The sequence below is a fragment of the Polypterus senegalus genome, chromosome 13 (genome assembly GCF_016835505.1).
Source record: "Polypterus senegalus isolate Bchr_013 chromosome 13, ASM1683550v1, whole genome shotgun sequence".
NCBI lineage: Eukaryota > Metazoa > Chordata > Cladistia > Polypteriformes > Polypteridae > Polypterus > Polypterus senegalus.
Genome location: NC_053166.1, coordinates 153,167,269 through 153,185,849, shown reverse-complemented (window position 1 = coordinate 153,185,849; position 18,581 = coordinate 153,167,269). Strand labels below are relative to the sequence as shown.

Genomic DNA, 18,581 nt, shown 5'->3' with positions numbered 1-18,581 from the left:
GTTTCTTCAAAATTAAACTTGTCGTAGCTTTAATTGTTGCGGGACCAAAGATTCTCATAGTGCATGGTCCATCATTGTGTAAATCTACGTTTTGAGCATTGAATGATGCGAACGCGAACAGATTATTGTAGATTCGGATATTTTGCCTGTAGTGTTTGTGGATTTTACTTTCACCAAACAACAAATCTCTGCGGTGGGCTTGTGCCCTGCCCGGGATTTGTTCCTGCCTTGTGTCCTGTGTTGGCTGGGATTGGCTCCAGCAGACCCCCGTGACTCTGTGGGTTGGACAATGACTGACTGACTGACAAACAACAAATCTTTTCATTCTCACGGATACGCCTCTTCATTGGAAAGCAACACTACTTTTCCATGATGGCAACACGAATTAGAGGATCTACAATTCTCCAACTTAAACTTTGAGGCCAAACAATATCTACATACTTCTGTCATATCACCTGTGTCCGTATATTCGATCTCTTTTCGCTGTTCCAAGTAAAAATTTCCATTTGTTAGCGCTAATGCAATCTCTACTATCAGATTTTTGAGACTTTCAATTCCACTGCTTTCATAATCTCTGACCTGCTCTTCATGTGTATCGCGCCAACGTTTTTGAACGTCTTTATGAAGTTCTACTTTGTGTTCTACTCTTTGTCTTTTATTTCTGACCTAGATTGGACCTGCTAGGTTTTCAATACCACTTGTTCCAGGCTGATTATTACTGTCCTTATTTTCAGAATTTGCTCAGAGATTATTATTGTTCTTTTTTTCATTCTTTTTCCTCCAATGCTTTTGGGTTTCTTTTCGACGCATTGCTTTTTCTCCTTAGCTTTGAACACATAAAATGATTGTCCTGATAAAATTTTTAAGAGCTGAGAGCGTAGGAACTGTGTCTGACAAAAGCATTCACACGACTGAGAGGTTAGATGGCCGTGGTCTTGTTTGAAAATGGTTGTAAGTAAGGGCGTGACTTGAATCTCATGTTAAAAGTTTCCATCTCATGGGTCTTCATTCCGAAAGGTCTCTTCAAAAAGTCACATCTCATCCCAAGATTTTTTTTTATTATAATAGAGAGACAGAGATTGAATAGAGAGAAAACCTATATTTTAAAACTGGTCAATTTTTTTACTAAAGCTAGCTTATAATGTCAGGAACATCTCCCGAAAATGTGGTAATGGTTTTTGAGTTGTTGCTGAGATATTGTAATTTATCTAAAGTGTGCATCAAAACCACAGTTCCTTACAATGCTGCTGAATAGCAGTTAGTGATCAGTGGATACTTACAGGGCTATTAGGGTTCATGAACTGTAAAGACGCTTTTGTTCAATTTCAGTGTCACATAACTGGAACCTTAATTAATGTCATTACTTATACCTGTGCTTGCAACATTGTTTCATGTCAATATGGCTGCTATGAAAAAGGCCCATTAGTGATATGAAACCATGCGATGCCACCTATGAGTAATAATGATATTACTAATGAGTGAAATCATATCGCTTAGGGTTGTGTGAAATGGATCATTTATGTACAAGAGACTCCAACATATAGAGATGAACTTGGTCATGGAAACCTCTTGTATTATCGCGGTATTTCCCTCTACTTACCCTTTACCTGTTTTCTCAAGGGTAAGTGTTCTCGTCAAGTTTGTTATCGGGTTGGTCTACTGTTGCATTTTAAGATGAACACAGACATACGTACATAGCTATTCGCATACACACAGACCCTATCCACAACAGTGCCCCATGAATGACACACACACGCTGATTAACCCTTAGCACTTTAAACCACGCAAGTGCGTTAGGAATAACACAGCCTGTCACTCAGCACTTCAAGAGACTTACTTATTATTAGGACAAACAACATACGATGTTTTAGTGATATCTCAGACCTAAATATTACTTTTGGTCTACAAGAATACATTCAAACCTATAAAGACTCAGCACTCTTGACTATAGGCCATTTATCAGCCAAGAATACCTTCTGGGTGGCACGGTGGCGCAGTGGTAGCACTGCTGCCTCGTAGTTAGGAGACCTGGGTTTGCTTCCCAGGTCCTCCCTGCGTGGAGTTTGCATGTTCTCCCCGTGTCTACGTGGGTTTCCTCCCACAATCCAAAGACATGCAGGTTTGGTGGATTGGTGATTCTAAATTGGCCTTGGTTTTATGGGTGTGTGTTTGTGTGTGTCCTGCGGTGGGTTGGCACCCTGCCTTGTGCCCTGTGTTGGCTGGGATTGGCTCCAGCAGACCCCCGTGACCCTGTATTCGGATTCAGCGGGTTAGAAAATGGATGGATGGATGGGTTGGATACCTTCTTCTTCTCGTACTGTCCCTTCTATTGAGTAGCGCCCTCACCCTCAGCCTTATAAACCTCGCAGCACAGATATAATGGCAAAAATCCGTCTGTCACTGTTTCCTTTGGAGGCATTAGTTCTCCGGAAATGTGTTCTTTTGGAATTGCGGCATGTTAAGTAACCGAAATATGATAGAAAAGGCGATATCCCTCCCATAGTGATTACAGCGGTACAAAAATCACATGAGATAAAAAGATATATTTTAGCTTTCTTTACTGATGATTTTACGTGGCATAACAGACGAAAGGAAGCCATAGCAAGACAATATCAAGGTATGATCTTGATCTATAGAGTCTGCCGTTTTCGTCACTGAGCTGAAAGGTTTTTCCGGACGGATGACATCATCCATCCGAACAGCTTCAAAGTGTATTGGCAGTAGGTCCATCCTTATATACTGGTTGCTCCACGTGCAGGCTCTTTCTCTGATCTCCAAACAAGGACAGGAAAGGACTCAACTCCACCTCCAAAAAATACAGCAATAGCACAATGCCTACTTGCAGTTCTCATTCTCCCAACAAGGAAGGAAGATTTTGTGCTGACAGAGGACAGAAGTATACTATTCTGTCTTTTAGGCTGACTATACAATCCTCCAGTTGTCTTTGGCTATCTAGTCCAATGCTTGGCTGGCAATTCTAAATGCTGAAGCCCCTGTGTACCATACTTGGTCTGCCTGTATGAATGAATCCATAACAGTGTGCACAGAGACAGTGACATTAAACTTCATATTATAACAAACATATTATAACAAAGTCGCCAGGTGCTCAAAGAAATCTAACTTGTTACTTCAATCACTCTAGACATTAAGACAAAGCATAGAAAGTGAAAAGCAGCATAGTATTTATTACTAGAATAATAATAATACCACTGGAACAAAGAATACTAGAGAATAGGTACTGATAGGAAAGGCTGAATATATACTGTATAGTCTTTACGAAAAAAGGTAGAGATGACAAGGATGAATGTCCCAGGGAGGCGTTTGATTTAGCAATAGATGTTCATGATGCCTTTCTGACGACCAGGGCCGTCTTCGTCCGTTCCTCTTCTTCTCCTTCTGTACTTTCTTCTTCTCTTTGCTTCTCTTCTGTCTCAAACAAACTCATATTTATTATGAAATGCCATGCCTTGGTTTCACAACACATGCACCTGATTGGCTGGCTGTCAAAATGGTTGATGAATCAATTCCACAGGTAGTAAAGTTCTTTGATATTGCCTCAGTTTTCCTTTCCCAGGCCATAAACCCAGTTGCTGTCCCAGATGTCCATCCATAAAGTAATCAATAGCCTGAGGTATCAGCTCAGCATCCTTTCCCAGGCTGTAATACCAAATTTGCTGTGAACAACTGTTATAACAGTAAAGGTGTAAGGGAAGAAAACCTGCTTTGATGTGTCTTAGTTCATCTGTTGTCTTGTCTCGAACAAAATATAATGGAAACCAAAATGTACAGATTTCATACACCATAACACCTCTGATGGCGTCACCTTCTGCTCTCCAGATTGTCTACCTGCGGAGGCTGAGCAAGCTGGAAGCGCTCTGCCTGGAGGGAAATCCCGTGGAACAGATAAAGGATTATAAGCTGTTTGTCGCTGCCTACCTGCCCAAGCTGGTCTATCTGAACTACAAATTATTGGACAGCGAAACCGTGAGTATCGGCACTCTTCAAAATGAAGACGCCAGAGTGGTTCTTCAGACTGATGGCATAGAACAGGGGTCCTCAATCACAGTTCTGGAGGACCGCAGTGGCTGCAGGTTTTTGTTCTAACCCGGGTGCTTAATTAGAAAGCAATTCTTGCCAATAATTTAATTTCATGGCTTGTTAGTGCTCTAACTCTGCCATGTCATGTAATTCTCATATCCTAGATTTTCTTCCCCTTTCTATGGATATCATCTAAATGATTTGAAGGCTAAAATGGAGGAGTAATTCTCAGTCCTTCACTTTTTTCTCTTCACTTTCCTTCCAAGTATTTAATTAAACCCAATAGTGCATGATAAATGCACACAGAGGTGGAAATGGTAACAAGCTAAATGGAGAAATGCTGGTTTCTTTTGTCAATTGCATCTTACTGTTAATTAGGAGTCATTAAAAACCAAGAATACAGCTGTTTAAGACTAAAATAAGTAATAAGGGTTCAAAATCTTAACAAGCGAGACCACTAAAATGAAGCAGAAGTGTGACTTGAGCAATAAGGGCTTTTTATTAGGCCATTGGGTTGGAACAAAAATCTGCAGCCACTGCGGCCCTCCAGGACCGTGATTGAGGACCCCTGCCTTAGAGGAACCATTTCTAGTTCCTGAAAGACCCATCCACATGAAGGTTCTAGAAAGAACCTTTATTATTGAAATTGAGACTTGGCTCCATACAGTAGATAACCATGAACAGATGGTAACAGATTTGTGAAATATCAATGGGATTGTCTCCAGCAGGGGGCGCATGCACCCTGGGAAGAGGTTTGTTAGAGATTGCAGCCATTACTAACCCAACAATATGCATAAAGATATATTGATGTCCCTCCACTGATGGATTAAAGGCCAGAAGTCCACATGACCATCATCATCAAGATGATAGTCATAAGAACCATGAGAACCCTGAATACAATGAGGACTGATTGAGGTCACGTATGTTAGGTAGAATGCCTAGAGGGGCTGGGTGGTCTCGTGGCCTTGGAACCCCTGCAGATTTTTTTTTTTTCTCCAGCCGTCTGGAGTTTATTTATTCTTTTTCTGTCCTCCCTGGCCATTGGACTTTACTTTTACTCTATGTTAATTAGTGTCCCTTAATTTTATTTTCTTTTTTATTTTGTGTTTTTTCTCTTTCTTCATCATGTAAAGCACTTTGAGCTACATTAATTGTATGAAAATCCATCCATCCGTCATCCAACCCGCTATACCCTAACTACAGGGTCACGGGGGTCTGCTGGAGCCAATCTCAGCCAACACAGGGCGCAAGGCAGGAAACAAACCCCAGGCAGGGCACACACACACACACACACACACACACACACACACACACCAAGCACACACTAGGGACAATTTAGGATCGCCAATGCACCTCACCTGCATGTCTTTGGACTGTGGGAGGAAACCCACGCAGACATGGGGAGAACATGCAAACTCCACGCAGGAAGGATCTGGGAAGAGAACCCAGGTCTCCTAACTACTAGGCAGCAGCGCTACCCACTGCGCCACCGTGCCGCCCTTGTATGTAAATGTGCTATATACAGTGGTGTGAAAAACTATTCGCCCCCTTCCTGATTTCTTATTCTTTTGCATGTTTGTCACACAAAATGTTTCTGATCATCAAACACATTTAACCATTAGTCAAATATAACACAAGTAAACACAAAATGCAGTTTTAAATGATGGTTTTATTATTTAGGGAGAAAAAATCCAAACCTACATGGCCCTGTGTGAAAAAGTAATTGCCCCCTGAACCTAATAACTGGTTGGGCCACCCTTAGCAGCAATAACTGCAATCACGCGTTTGTGATAACTTGCAATGAGTCTTTTACGGTGCTCTGGAGGAATTTTGGCCCACTCATCTTTGCAGAATTGTTGTAATTCAGCTTTATTTGAGGGTTTTCTAGCATGAACCGCCTTTTTAATGTCAAGCCATAGCATCTCAATTGGATTCAGGTCAGGACTTTGACTAGGCCACTCCAAAGTCTTCATTTTGTTTTTCTTCAGCCATTCAGAGGTGGATTTGCTGGTGTGTTTTGGGTCATTGTCCTGTTGCAGCACCCAAGATCGCTTCAGCTTGAGTTGACGAACAGATGGCGGACATTCTCCTTCAGGATTTTTGGTAGACAGTAGAATTCATGGTTCCATCTATCACAGCAAGCCTTCCAGGTCCTGAAGCAGCAAAACAACCCCAGACCATCACACTACCACCACCATATTTTACTGTTGGTATGATGTTCTTTTTCTGAAATGCTGTGTTCCTTTTACGCCAGATGTAACCGGACATTTGCCTTCCAAACGTTCAAGTTTTGTCTCATCAGTCCACAAGGTATTTTCCCAAAAGTCTTGGCAATCATTGAGATGTTTCTTAGCAAAATTGAGACGAGCCCTAATGTTCTTTTGCTTAACAGTGGTTTGCGTCTTAGAAATCTGCCATGCAGGCCGTTTTTGCCCAGTCTCTTTCTTATTGTGGAGTCGTGAACACTGACCTTAATTGAGGCAAGTGAGGCCTGCAGTTCTTTAGACGTTGTCCTGGGGTCTTTTGTGACCTCTCGGATGAGTCGTCTCTGCGCTCTTGGGGTAATTTTGGTCGGCCGGCCACTCCTGGGAAGGTTCACCACTGTTCCATGTTTTGCCATTTGTGGATAATGGCTCTCACTGTGGTTCGCTGGAGTCCCAAAGCTTTAGAAATGGCTTTATAACCTTTACCAGACTGATAGATCTCAATTACTTCTGTTCTCATTTGTTCCTGAATTTCTTTGGATCTTGGCATGATGTCTAGCTTTTGAAGTGCTTTTGGTCTACTTCTCTGTGTCAGGCAGCTCCTATTTAAGGGATTTCTTGACTGAAACAGGTGTGGCAGTAATCAGGAAATTGAACTCAGGTGTGATACACCACAGTTAGGTTATTTTTGAACAAGGGGGCAATTACTTTTTCACACAGGGCCATGTAGGTTTGGATTTTTTTTTGCCTGTTGGAGGGACCAGAGGATGTCTGATAGCCAGTGGTGTCGGATACTACAAAAGGAGAGGAAACCATCAGAAAACCCTGGCCCCACAAATATGTTGTGATTCAGGCCAAACCAACACCATAAAGCGTTCGGAAAGTGAAACGGTTTGAATTAATTTATAGCAGCGCTACGTAAAATAAAAAGTACAAGTCCTAGCAGTCCCAGATGTGACTCGACTGAAGGGTGCAGGGACGGGTGGACCCTTTAAAATGGGATCCCACTAGACAGAGAGGGAGGTCAGAGGTCTGGAGTTTATATACCTGAGTTCTGCCATCTGTCTGGTCACCAAAATCACTGCCTTTGGATCATTGTGTTGTCCTTGATTTACTGCACCCGCATAGATGTATGGACTGTCTGGGGCTTGCCCGTTGTGTAGTACTGGTTGTCGTTCTTTACCGGGGGGAACGCTCCCAATCCCATCAACCCTCACTGCATCAGGACTGTTTTTTACATTACTTACAGCAAACTGTTCATTGGATTTCATTTCTTCTTGGTTACACATCATTATCACAGTATATTGGACTTTATGTCATTTTCGGGTTGTGAGTGTGTGTGAGTGGGACGAGTCGGCCCAAGGCAGGGTGCGTTTCCTGGAGTTCCCACCAAACAGATATATAAATCACCACCGTCCCTGTAGTAGTGTGAATCGTAGCATCTCCGTGACCGCTACAACTTTCAGAATCCACTGTGCAAATCAGTTAGTATGAACTACAGTTAAACAGGAGCTTAGAGAAACAAGGACACGAAAAATCGAAGGAAAACTAAATGTCTGCACTTACAATCCCCCTAGGCAGGCCAGGCTTGAGGTGTTTGATGCCCCCCTTTAAACCCCTCACCATTATCAGTGAGGAGGCAACAACTCTTATCATCCGAACCGCTGGTCAGCAGATCCTGTTTGTCTTGCAGCGCAGACTCGCTAGCGTGGAGTACCAGTATATCATCGAGGAGATGAATGAGGACGAGCGCACGTTGAGAAAGAAGCGCACACGGGAGCAGAAAGAAGAGGTCGTGTTGCAGAAGCACAAGGTAGGACAAGGCCGCTGAGACTCTTCCATATTTTGTTGTGAGTTACAGTGGGTACGGAAAGTTTTCAGACCCCTTCAATTTTTCACTCTTTGTTATATTGCAGCCATTTGCTAAAATCATTTAAATTAATTTTTTCCCTCATTAATGTACACACAGCACCCCATATTGACAGACAAAAAAAAATTTTTTGAAATTCTTGCAGATTTATTAAAAAAGAAAAACTGAAATCTCACATGGTCCTAAGTATTCGGACCCTTTGCTCAGTATTTAGTAGAAGCCCCCTTTTGAGCTCATACAGCCATGAGTCTTCTTGGGAAAGAGGCAACAAGTTTTTCACACCTGGATTTGGGGATCTCTGCCATTCCTCCTTGCAGATCCTCTCCAGTTCTGTCAGGTTGGATGGTAAACGTTGGTGGACAGCCATTTTAGGTCTCTCCAGAGATGCTCAATTGGGTTTAAGTCAGGGCTCTGGCTGGGCCATTCAAGAACAGTCACAGAGTTGTTGTGAAGCCACTCCTTCGTTATTTTAGCTGTTTGCTTAGGGTTATTGTCTTGTTGGAAGTTAAACCTTGGCCCAGTCTGAGGTCCTTAGCACTCGGGAGAAGGTTTTTGTCCAGGATATCCCTGTACTTGGCCGCATTCATCTTTCCCTCGATTGCAACCAGTCGTCCTGTCCCTGCAGCTGAAAAACACCCCCAGAGCATGATGCTGCCACCGCCATGCTTCACTGTGGGGACTGTATTGGACAAGTGATGAGCAGTGCCTGGTTGTCTCCACACATACCGCTTAGAATTAAGGCCAAAAGTTCTATCTTGGTCTCATCAGACCAGAGAATCTTATTTCTCACCATCTCAGAGTCCTTCAGGTGTCTTTTAGCAAACTCCATGCGGGCTGTCATGTGTCTTGCACTGAGGAGAGGCTTCCAACAGGCCACTCTGCCATAAAGCCCTGACTGGTGGAGGGCTGCAGTGATGGTTGACTTTCTACAACTTTCTCCCATCTCCTGACTGCATCTCTGGAGCTCAGCCAAAGTGATCTTTGGGTTCTTCTTTACCTCTCTCACCAAGGCTCTTCTCCCCCGGTAGCTCAGCTTGGCGGACGGCCAGCTCTAGGAAGGGTTCTGGTCGTCCCAAACGTCTTCCATTTAAGGATTATGGAGGCCACTTGGGAACCTTAAGTGCAGCAGAAATTTTTTTGTAACCTTGGCCAGATCTGTGCCTTGCCACAATTCTGTCTCTGAGCTCTTCAGGCAGTTCCTTTGACCTCATGATTCTCATTTGCTCTGACATGCATTGTGAGCTGTAAGGTCTTATATAGACAGACAGGTGTGTGGCTTTCCTAATCAAGTCCAATCAGTAGAATCAAACACAGCTGGACTCAAATGAAGGTGACCTCAAGGATGATCAGAAGAAATGGAAAGCACCGGAGTTAAATATATGAGTGTCACAGCAAAGGGTCTGAATACTTAGGACCATGTGATATTTCAGTTTTCTTTTTAATAAATCTGCAAGAATTTCAAAAATTCTTTTTTTTGTCTGTCAATATGGGGTGCTGTGTGTACATTAATGAGGAAAAAAAATAATTTAAATGATTTTAGCAAATGGCTGCAATATAACAAAGAGTGAAAAATTGAAGGGGTCTGAATACTTTCCGTACCCACTGTACGTCTTGTTATCCCCTGAGGAAAGTGGGGTGGTGGAGCTTATCCTAGAAACATGGGGCACAAGGTTTGGAAGCAGCTCTTCACAGGGCACCAGTCCATCACAGCGGACTCGTCAATGCCATGTGATGCTGTCCCATTCATGCAGTGAAGTGCAGCTTGGCATCAGCGCTCATATTACTGATATGTTTCTTTTCTTCCTCCTTTCCTGTTCTGTCCCAGGAAGCATTTGTGGAATATCTCAATGGGTCGTTCCTGTTCGACAGTATGTTTGCAGAAGATACAGAAGGGAGGAAACTTTTGCAGCTTCCTGACATGGCCCCATATGTCGAAAAATATCCTTGACAGCTTGGTTGCTCAGGTCTAAATCCTGAGTGGGAAGGATTAATAGAAGAAAAAAGAAAGTTGCTTGGTACGCCTGAAGTGGTCCAATGTAACATTCAATCCAGGGTTTGCTTCAGCATTGCATCACCTCTTGCTCAGATTGTCTTCAATTTCTTGCAAGTTTATGCTTGAAAACTGAGTCCAAGGAAAGTAACTGACTGCAGTGCAGAGGTAAAGGTCAGCACCCATCTGAGGGGGGCATAGGGGCAGCTGGTCCCCCAACCTTAGAGCAGTGCTAGAGAAAAGTCACAAAGGTAAAAATGAACCAGCAGTGTTCAAGCTCATATGTTCCTACATTTAGACTGCAGGTAAAAGTGACTCCATTCTGATTTTTGGCTGGTATCCGATTTGACTATTGTATATACTCGTGTATAAGTCGGGTCTTGAAACTCCAACAATCGATCATAAAATCATCCATCCATCCATTATCCAACCCGCTATATCCTAACTACAGGGTCACGGGAGTCTGCTGGAGCCAATCCCAGCCAACACAGGGAGCAAGGCAGGAAACAACCCCTAGTCAGGGCACCAGACCACCACAGATCATAAAATCAGACCTCGACTTATACGCCCGTTCAAATCTGTGACAATTATTATTATTATTATTATTATTAACATCTATTTGCCTCCTTCAATCTCACATCAGTTTCTCAGATGCATCGAATTTTGATGCAGCAGCGCAGTTACCAATTTCTTTCGTTACTTCAACGACGTTAATTTAAAACCAGCTTCATATTTACTTCTGATCGAACGTTACATCTTAGATAAGGGATGCTCTGATAAAGGTGTTTGAGGGTGTTAGAGACAAAAAACACAAATCAGTGCAAACGTCGCTTCGGAATAGTTTAGGTATCACCGTGTGATCACGTAGGCACAATAGAGAGAGGGAGAAGTTAGGAGCGCACGCGGATACAGCGCATTGCCGCACCCACATAGAAGAAAAAGGCCGAGCGCTCTGTGGTTACTCTCTCAGGTGGCCGGCATATCGTAATCCCTTATACCGGGGTGCCCAATGCATCGATCGCGATCGACCGGTAGATCGGAAAGGGAGTGCTGGTAGATCCCCTTTACTTTTAAAAAAAAAAATAAAATGTAACGTTACTTTATCATATATCCTCCCTATGGTATTTGCCACTTGATTGACATACTGGGCGGCCAGTCTGAGATCTCTTTTCTTCTAACACACTGGTCATCCCGCACACACGATCAAACACGCAAGCTACTGAAAAACTCCGGCTGTGATCTACAGTAGTTAGCCTTCCAATTTATATCGACTAAAGAAGAGATTTTTTAAAAGAAAAATGTTTGGGGAGGGTATGGGCTGGATGTGGAATTGGAAGAGGAATTTGTCTCTCACGATGTCACAATCGAAGTGCGTTTGTCTGATCTGTCAATCTATCATTGCTATTCCAAAGAAGGAAAATGTGGAAAGGCACTTTCGAACTGTTCATAAAAACTGACTTCCTTCTGAAAAGCGATCTGAGAAAGAGAAAGGAGAGGGAACTAAAACCGCAGTTAATCAGACAGTCGTCATTTTTCACTCCGCTGAATTCAAAAACAAAGGCAGACACACGGAAGCATCGTTCCGGGTGAGTCACTCGATCATTAAGCATAAGAAGTCCTTCCAAGAAGGAGAGATGATAAAAAATGCCTTCGTTGAGGCAGATGGCTAAGGAGAAATTCCTGCTGAGATTCTGAGACCCCTGGCCGGAGAAAAAGGAGTTTCTCCTTGTCATTAAACATGCAGAATACAAGCAACTTAATAACAATCAATGGCCGCTAGACTTGGCATTTTTTCCGATATGACCAACATGTTGAATGACCTTAATTTTCAGCTGCAGGGAAAAGAGAACTCCATGGTTAATTTGATTAGCTCAGTTAATGCTTTCAAATGAAAAATGCAACATCTGTCCTCAAAGCTGCAGCGCCTTGATTTGAGGAACATCCAAAACCTCGTGTCAGAGCTGGAGACGCAATGGGAGGCGTGTGTGCAACTTGACAGCATACGCTACACAGAGCAGATTGAAAATTATCTGTCAGACTTTGACAGACGGGTTCAAGACTCAGCTTTACTTGAGCCAATCGCTACATTTAAGTGCTATCCATTTAGGGAAGATGTTGAAGGTGATTCACCTGCATCAAGAATTGCAACACTGTTTCACTTAAAACTCCTCTGCAGTGGAGGATGAGATTTTGACACTACAGGATGACATTCAGCTGAAGTATGGGGCTCATGGACAGTTTTGGAACTCACAGGGGAAAAGTACCCAAACATGAGGAAATGTGCTACCTCCTTGACTGCATTATTCGGCTCTACTTACAGTGGTGTGAAAAACTATTTGCCCCCTTCCTGATTTCTTACTCTTTTGCATGTTTGTTACACAAAATGTTTCTGATCATCAAACACATTTAACCATTATTCAAATATAACACATGTAAACACAAAATGCAGTTTTTAAATGATGGTTTTTATTATTTACGGAGAAAAAAAATCCAAACCTACATGGCCCTGTGTGAAAAAGTAATTGCCCCTGAACCTAATAACTGGTTGGGCCACCCTTAGCAGCAATAACTGCAATCAAGCGTTTGCGATAACTTGCAATGAGTCTGTTACAGCGCTCTGGAGGAATTTTGGCCCACTCATCTTTGCAGAATTGTTGTAATTCAGCTTTATTTGAGGGTTTTCTAGCATGAACCGCCTTTTTAAGGTCATGCCATAGCATCTCAATTGGATTCAGGTCAGGACTTTGACTAGGCCACTCCAAAGTCTTCATTTTGTTTTTCTTCAGCCATTCAGAGGTGGATTTGCTGGTGTGTTTTGGGTCATTGCCCCAAGATCGATTCAGCTTGAGTTGACGAACAGATGGCCGGACATTCTCCTTCAGGATTTTTTGATAGACAGTAGAATTCATGGTTCCATCTATCACAGCAAGCCTTCCAGGTCCTGAAGCAGCAAAACAACCCCAGACCATCACACTACCACCACCATATTTTACTGTTGGTATGATGTTCTTTTTCTGAAATGCTGTGTTCCTTTTACGCCAGATGTAACAGGACATTTGCCTTCCAAAAGTTCAACTTTTGTCTCATCAGTCCACAAGGTATTTTCCCAAAAGTCTTGGCAATCATTGAGATGTTTCTTAGCAAAATTGAGACGAGCCCTAATGTTCTTTTTGCTTAACAGTGGTTTGTGTCTTGGAAATCTGCCATGCAGGCTGTTTTTGCCCAGTCTCTTTCTTATGGTGGAGTCGTGAACACTGACCTTAATTGAGGCAAGTGAGGCCTGCAGTTCTTTAGACGTTGTCCTGGGGTCTTTGTGACCTCTCGGATGAGTCGTCTCTGCGCTCTTGGGGTAATTTTGGTCGGCCGGCCACTCCTGGGAAGGTTCACCACTGTTCCATGTTTTTGCCATTTGTGGATAATGGCTCTCACTGTGGTTTGCTGGAGTCCCAAAGCTTTAGAAATGGCTTTATAACCTTTACCAGACTGATAGATCTCAATTACTTCTGTTCTCATTTGTTCCTGAATTTCTTTGGATCTTGGCATGATGTCTAGCTTTTGAGGTGCTTTTGGTCTACTTCTCTGTGTCAGACAGCTCCTATTGAAGTGATTTCTTGATTGAAACAGGTGTGGCAGTAATCAGGAAATTGAACTCAGGTGTGATACACCACAGTTAGGTGATTTTTAACAAGGGGCAATTACTTTTCACACAGGGCCATGTAGGTTTGGATTTTTTCTCCTAAATAATAAAACCATCATTTAAAACTGCATTTTGTGTTTACTTGTGTTATATTTGACTAATGGTTAAATGTGTTTGATGATCAGAAACATTTTGTGTGACAAACATGCAAAAGAATAAGAAATCAGGAAGGGGGCAAATAGTTTTTCACACCACTGTATTTATGCGAGTCAGCCTTTTCCCACATGAAGATTATGTCCAGTTAGTCCAAATACTGTAGTGGCCAAAAATGTATTGAATTGTTATTGTGCCATAAAGGTTATTTAGTTATGCAAGGTACGACAACATATATTTTATGTATAAAGCATACTCAGTATATATATAAATATATATATTCGGCTGTATGTTACTTATATAAAAACCAGGTTGAATGCTATTTACCTCGATTTATTTACTTATCTTCCTACAGTGTAAAGTCACAAGTAGACTGCACAGCTTCCTCTGTTTGATCGACAAGGGCATGCTTACAAATTACACGTGTAATGCCACAAAAAATGCCTGCTGACACTTTAGTACGCAAGCAATGGTATGAGAATGCAGTTAGACTTCTTTTTTGGGCACATACACCGTCCAGATCTACTGCTTGGGTTTATCGACACATTTACAAGACAAAAGACGCTGATGGAGAGGTGCAAGCGGATTTAAGGTGGACCAGATTTATGAGTTTTTTCGCAAGCTTTGGTAATTCTAGTGTTAACGCTGATGAGTTTTCTTGACCAGACTGAAGCCGAACAAGGACTTATTTGAGCAGTGAACAATGCATTTCTCCTTAACTCTTAATTGTTCACCTTCCAAAGCAAATTTGTAGAGCTCTGCCAGGAGATCTTTGACATGGGCCTGAAGGAGCACCAGCGGAGACAAGAGGAGGTGACGGCCTACAACGAAGGATGGCATGCGGCTGTGAAAATGAACCAAGAACTCGGAGCCAAGAAGGTGTTCGAGTTTGACAAGCTGAAGGAGCAGGTGAGGGGGCGACATGTTTTGGCAGAGATTGTTCAAGAAAATGTTCTGGTGTGGGGGAGATCATATGGAATGGGGGAAACAGCAAGGTAGATGTTCTAACTTGGTAGAGTCCTCTGTGACTCTACCTTCCCCTTTTGTGCTGTTTATTGTGTAGACTTTATCAGGATGCCTCAAATCCCATAGACGTGCACTGCTTATAAGGTATTGTACTTTACGTATAAGGATTTGTGACTGTAAGGTTGTGTCTGAGGCTTGGGGTGCTGCAATGCCCCTAGTGGTCACGAGGCATATTCCCAAAAAGGCTGCTACACCCGTCTACCAGCACATCATCCTACACACATGATATTCCAATATCTAGTTACGCCGTTATGTTATTTGTACAAGTTGCACTGATGTTTTGCCACAGATTGCTTTTGTTTTCATTTGTGAGTTTTTAGAAGGAAACAGAAAGGAGATCAATTATACTTTAGCATGATTTTGATTATCTTATTGGGCCAAAACATAAGCAGTAGGTGATGATGAATCAAATAAAAAGAAAGAACATAAAATGGCGAATTGAGCAGTCAAGCACTTCAATTCCCAGCAGTAGTGGAAAGGGTTCAGCTGAAAATGCAGCGATTCACTGCTGTACCGCTGCACAGGTGGGCAAGGAACTGCGTGGCGTGTACAGAGAATCACGAGCAGGCAAAGGGAGCCATTTGGGAGCCAAGGACAAGGACAAGGACCTGCCAAAGCACTCTAAAACTGTGCACTGGCGTAAATCACGTCAAATGTTCTTGTGCATTACTCCTGGTGCCTAAAACTATTTTGAAGAATACCACTCAAAGCTGCAGTTTTGACATTGGTACAAAATGGTGAAAATTGTGAGATTGTAAGTAGTCTGGCTTGTTCTATGGTGTCAATCTGTTTTTTTTTATGACATTTTATATCTCCCTATTATATACACTCACCTAAAGGATTATTAGGAACACCTGTTCAATTTCTCATTAATGCAATTATCTAATCAACCAATCACATGGCAGTTGCTTCAATGCATTTAGGGGTGTGGTCCTGGTCAAGACAATCTCCTGAACTCCAAACTGAATGTCAGAATGGGAAAGAAAGGTGATTTAAGCAATTTGGAGCGTGGCATGGTTGTTGGTGCCAGACGGGCCGGTCTGGGTATTTCACAGTCTGCTCAGTTACTGGGATTTTCACGCACAACCATTTCTAGGGTTTACAAAGAATGGTGTGAAAAGGGAAAAACATCCAGTATGCGGCAGTCCTGTGGGTGAAAATGCCTTGTTGATGCTAGAGGTCAGAGGAGAATGGGCCGACTGATTCAAGTTGATAGAAGAGCAACTTTGACTGAAATAACCACTCGTTACAACCGAGGTATGCAGCAAAGCATTTGTGAAGCCACAACACGCACAACCTTGAGGCGGATGGGCTACAACAGCAGAAGACCCCACCGGGTACCACTCATCTCCACTACAAATAGGAAAAAGAGGCTACAATTTGCATGAGCTCACCAAAATTGGACAGTTGAAGACTGGAAAAATGTTGCCTGGTCTGATGAGTCTCGATTTCTGTTGAGACATTCAAATGGTGGAGTCAGAATTTGGCGTAAACAGAATGAGAACATGGATCCATCATGCCTTGTTACCACTGTGCAGGCTGGTGGTGGTGGTGTAATGGTGTGGGGGATGTTTTCTTGGCACACTTTAGGCCCCTTAGTGCCAATTGGGCATCGTTTAAATGTCACGGGCTACCTGAGCATTGTTTCTGACCATGTCCATCCCTTCATGACCACCATGTACCCCTCCTCTGATGGCTACTTCCAGCAGGATAATACACCATGTCACAAAGCTCGAATCATTTCAAATTGGTTTCTTGAACATGACAATGAGTTCACTGTACTAAAATGGCCCCCACAGTCACCAGATCTCAACCCAATAGAGCATCTTTGGGATGTGGTGGAACGGGAGCTTCGTGCCCTGGATGTGCATCCCACAAATCTCCATCAACTGCAAGATGCTATCCTATCAATATGGGCCAACATTTCTAAAGAATGCTTTCAGCACCTTTTTGAATCAACGGCACGTAGAATTAAGGCAGTTCTGAAGGCGAAAGGGGGTCAAACACCGTATTAGTATGGTGGTCCTAATAATCCTTTAAGTGAGTGTATATTATATATATTTTTTATCTCTTAACTGGTTCCGGTTATGTCTAACTGGTAGACACTTTCAGTGACTTTAAACTCCTCTTTTTTGTCTACTGCTCCTCTTAAATGTGGTGTTCCTCAGGGATCCTATTTTATTCTCTGTATACCTTCATCCTATTGGAGCTATTTTAGGAAATTTAACATTTCTTTTCAATGCTATGCTGATGATACTCAGGTTTATATTCCTGTCTGCGACTTTGCGATAAATCAACTCCACAACTGTCTTTTTGAACTAAGATCCTGGATGGCTAATAATTTTCTTGATCTGAATCAAAACAAAATGGAGGTGCTTATAGTGGGTCCATCAGCTAAAGCCCAAATTGGTCTTGGACTTCTCGGCTCTTTCTCTGTCTTTTGCAAACCTAAAATCCGTAATCTTGGTGTTATTTTTGACAGTAACCTCTCTTTTGAGAAACACGTTAATTCTGTAGTCAAGAGATGCTTTTTCCAGCTTTGTCTTTTAGGTAAGAATGAGCCTTTTTTATCTTCTAGGGATCTTGAGAGAGCTACTCATACTTTTATCTTTTCTCGCCTCGATTACTGCAACTCGCTGTATTCTGGGATTAGCAAATCTCTGATACGCAGGTCACAGTTGGTCCAGAATGCTGCCGCTCGCTTTCTGGTTGGGGCAAGAAAGTCTGATTCTGTTTCTCCAATTTTAGCTTCTTTACACTGGCGGCCTGTCAGTTTTCAAATTGATTTTAAAATCGTGTTGCTAGTTTTTAAATCTTTACATGGTCTTGCTCTGTCTATTTATCTGAATTGTGTGTTTTACACCAGCCATCCAGAGTGCTTAGATCTTCTGGTCAGTTGTCTCTTGTTGTCCCGCATACCGAGTGTCAAACTAAGGGGGACAGACAGGCCTTGTGCTGCTGCTGCTCCTCGCCTGTGGAACTCTCTACCTCGTCACGTAAAGGAGTCGTCTACAATTCAAAACGAGATTAAAGACTCATTTCTAGTCACTTGCTTTCCGTGATCTTCAGTAATACTGATGGTTTTCTTCATTGTGATTATATAACATTACTTCTATTTATTATTTTATTTATGTTCATATATTTTATTTCTATTTATGTTATTTGTTTGTTTTCTTTTATTCTATTATTGTAAAGCACTTTGGCCACAGCATTCCTATGTTGTTTTAAATGTGCTATATAAATAAATTGACATTGACACTGACCTAAAAAAATCCTGAGACGAGACCAGACTTTTTTCAAGAGATAATTTCAAGTCCCACGAGACAGGACTATTGCCATGAGATTTTTTCAAGTCCCGCCCTCCTCTCCACCATTTACGGTTAACGGCCCATGCCTGCAGTCCCCTCACCTCTCATTCGTGTGAATGCTTTTGTTAGACACAGTTTCTGCTCTCTTAGCGCTTATAAATTTTTACGTTTTCCTCAATTGAAGTTCCCAATTAAAGAAGACTTATTATGTCCAAATCTTATTGAAGAATTTAATCCCGAAGGGTTATCAATAGAAGAAATGAGTACACGGGCAATCCTGGCACAGAGAATGATGAAGTCAAATGAATTAACGCCAAAAATTTTCGATCAGTTACACGGCAAATTAGTTAAATCC

At 42.3% G+C, this 18,581-nt stretch overlaps 1 protein-coding gene across 1 annotated transcript in view; it reads left to right on the top strand.

The window, feature by feature from the left end:
* The window catches only part of LOC120543356 (dynein regulatory complex subunit 3-like), a 52,400-nt gene that overhangs the window by 16,904 nt on the left and 16,915 nt on the right, over window positions 1-18,581 (top strand). Inside the window, exons 5-8 of the mRNA XM_039776391.1 lie at window positions 3,838-3,984; window positions 7,936-8,055; window positions 9,938-10,050; window positions 14,627-14,801. Coding sequence (XP_039632325.1) covers window positions 3,838-3,984; window positions 7,936-8,055; window positions 9,938-10,050; window positions 14,627-14,801 — 555 coding nt within the window. The remainder of the gene's footprint in view (window positions 1-3,837; window positions 3,985-7,935; window positions 8,056-9,937; window positions 10,051-14,626; window positions 14,802-18,581) is intronic.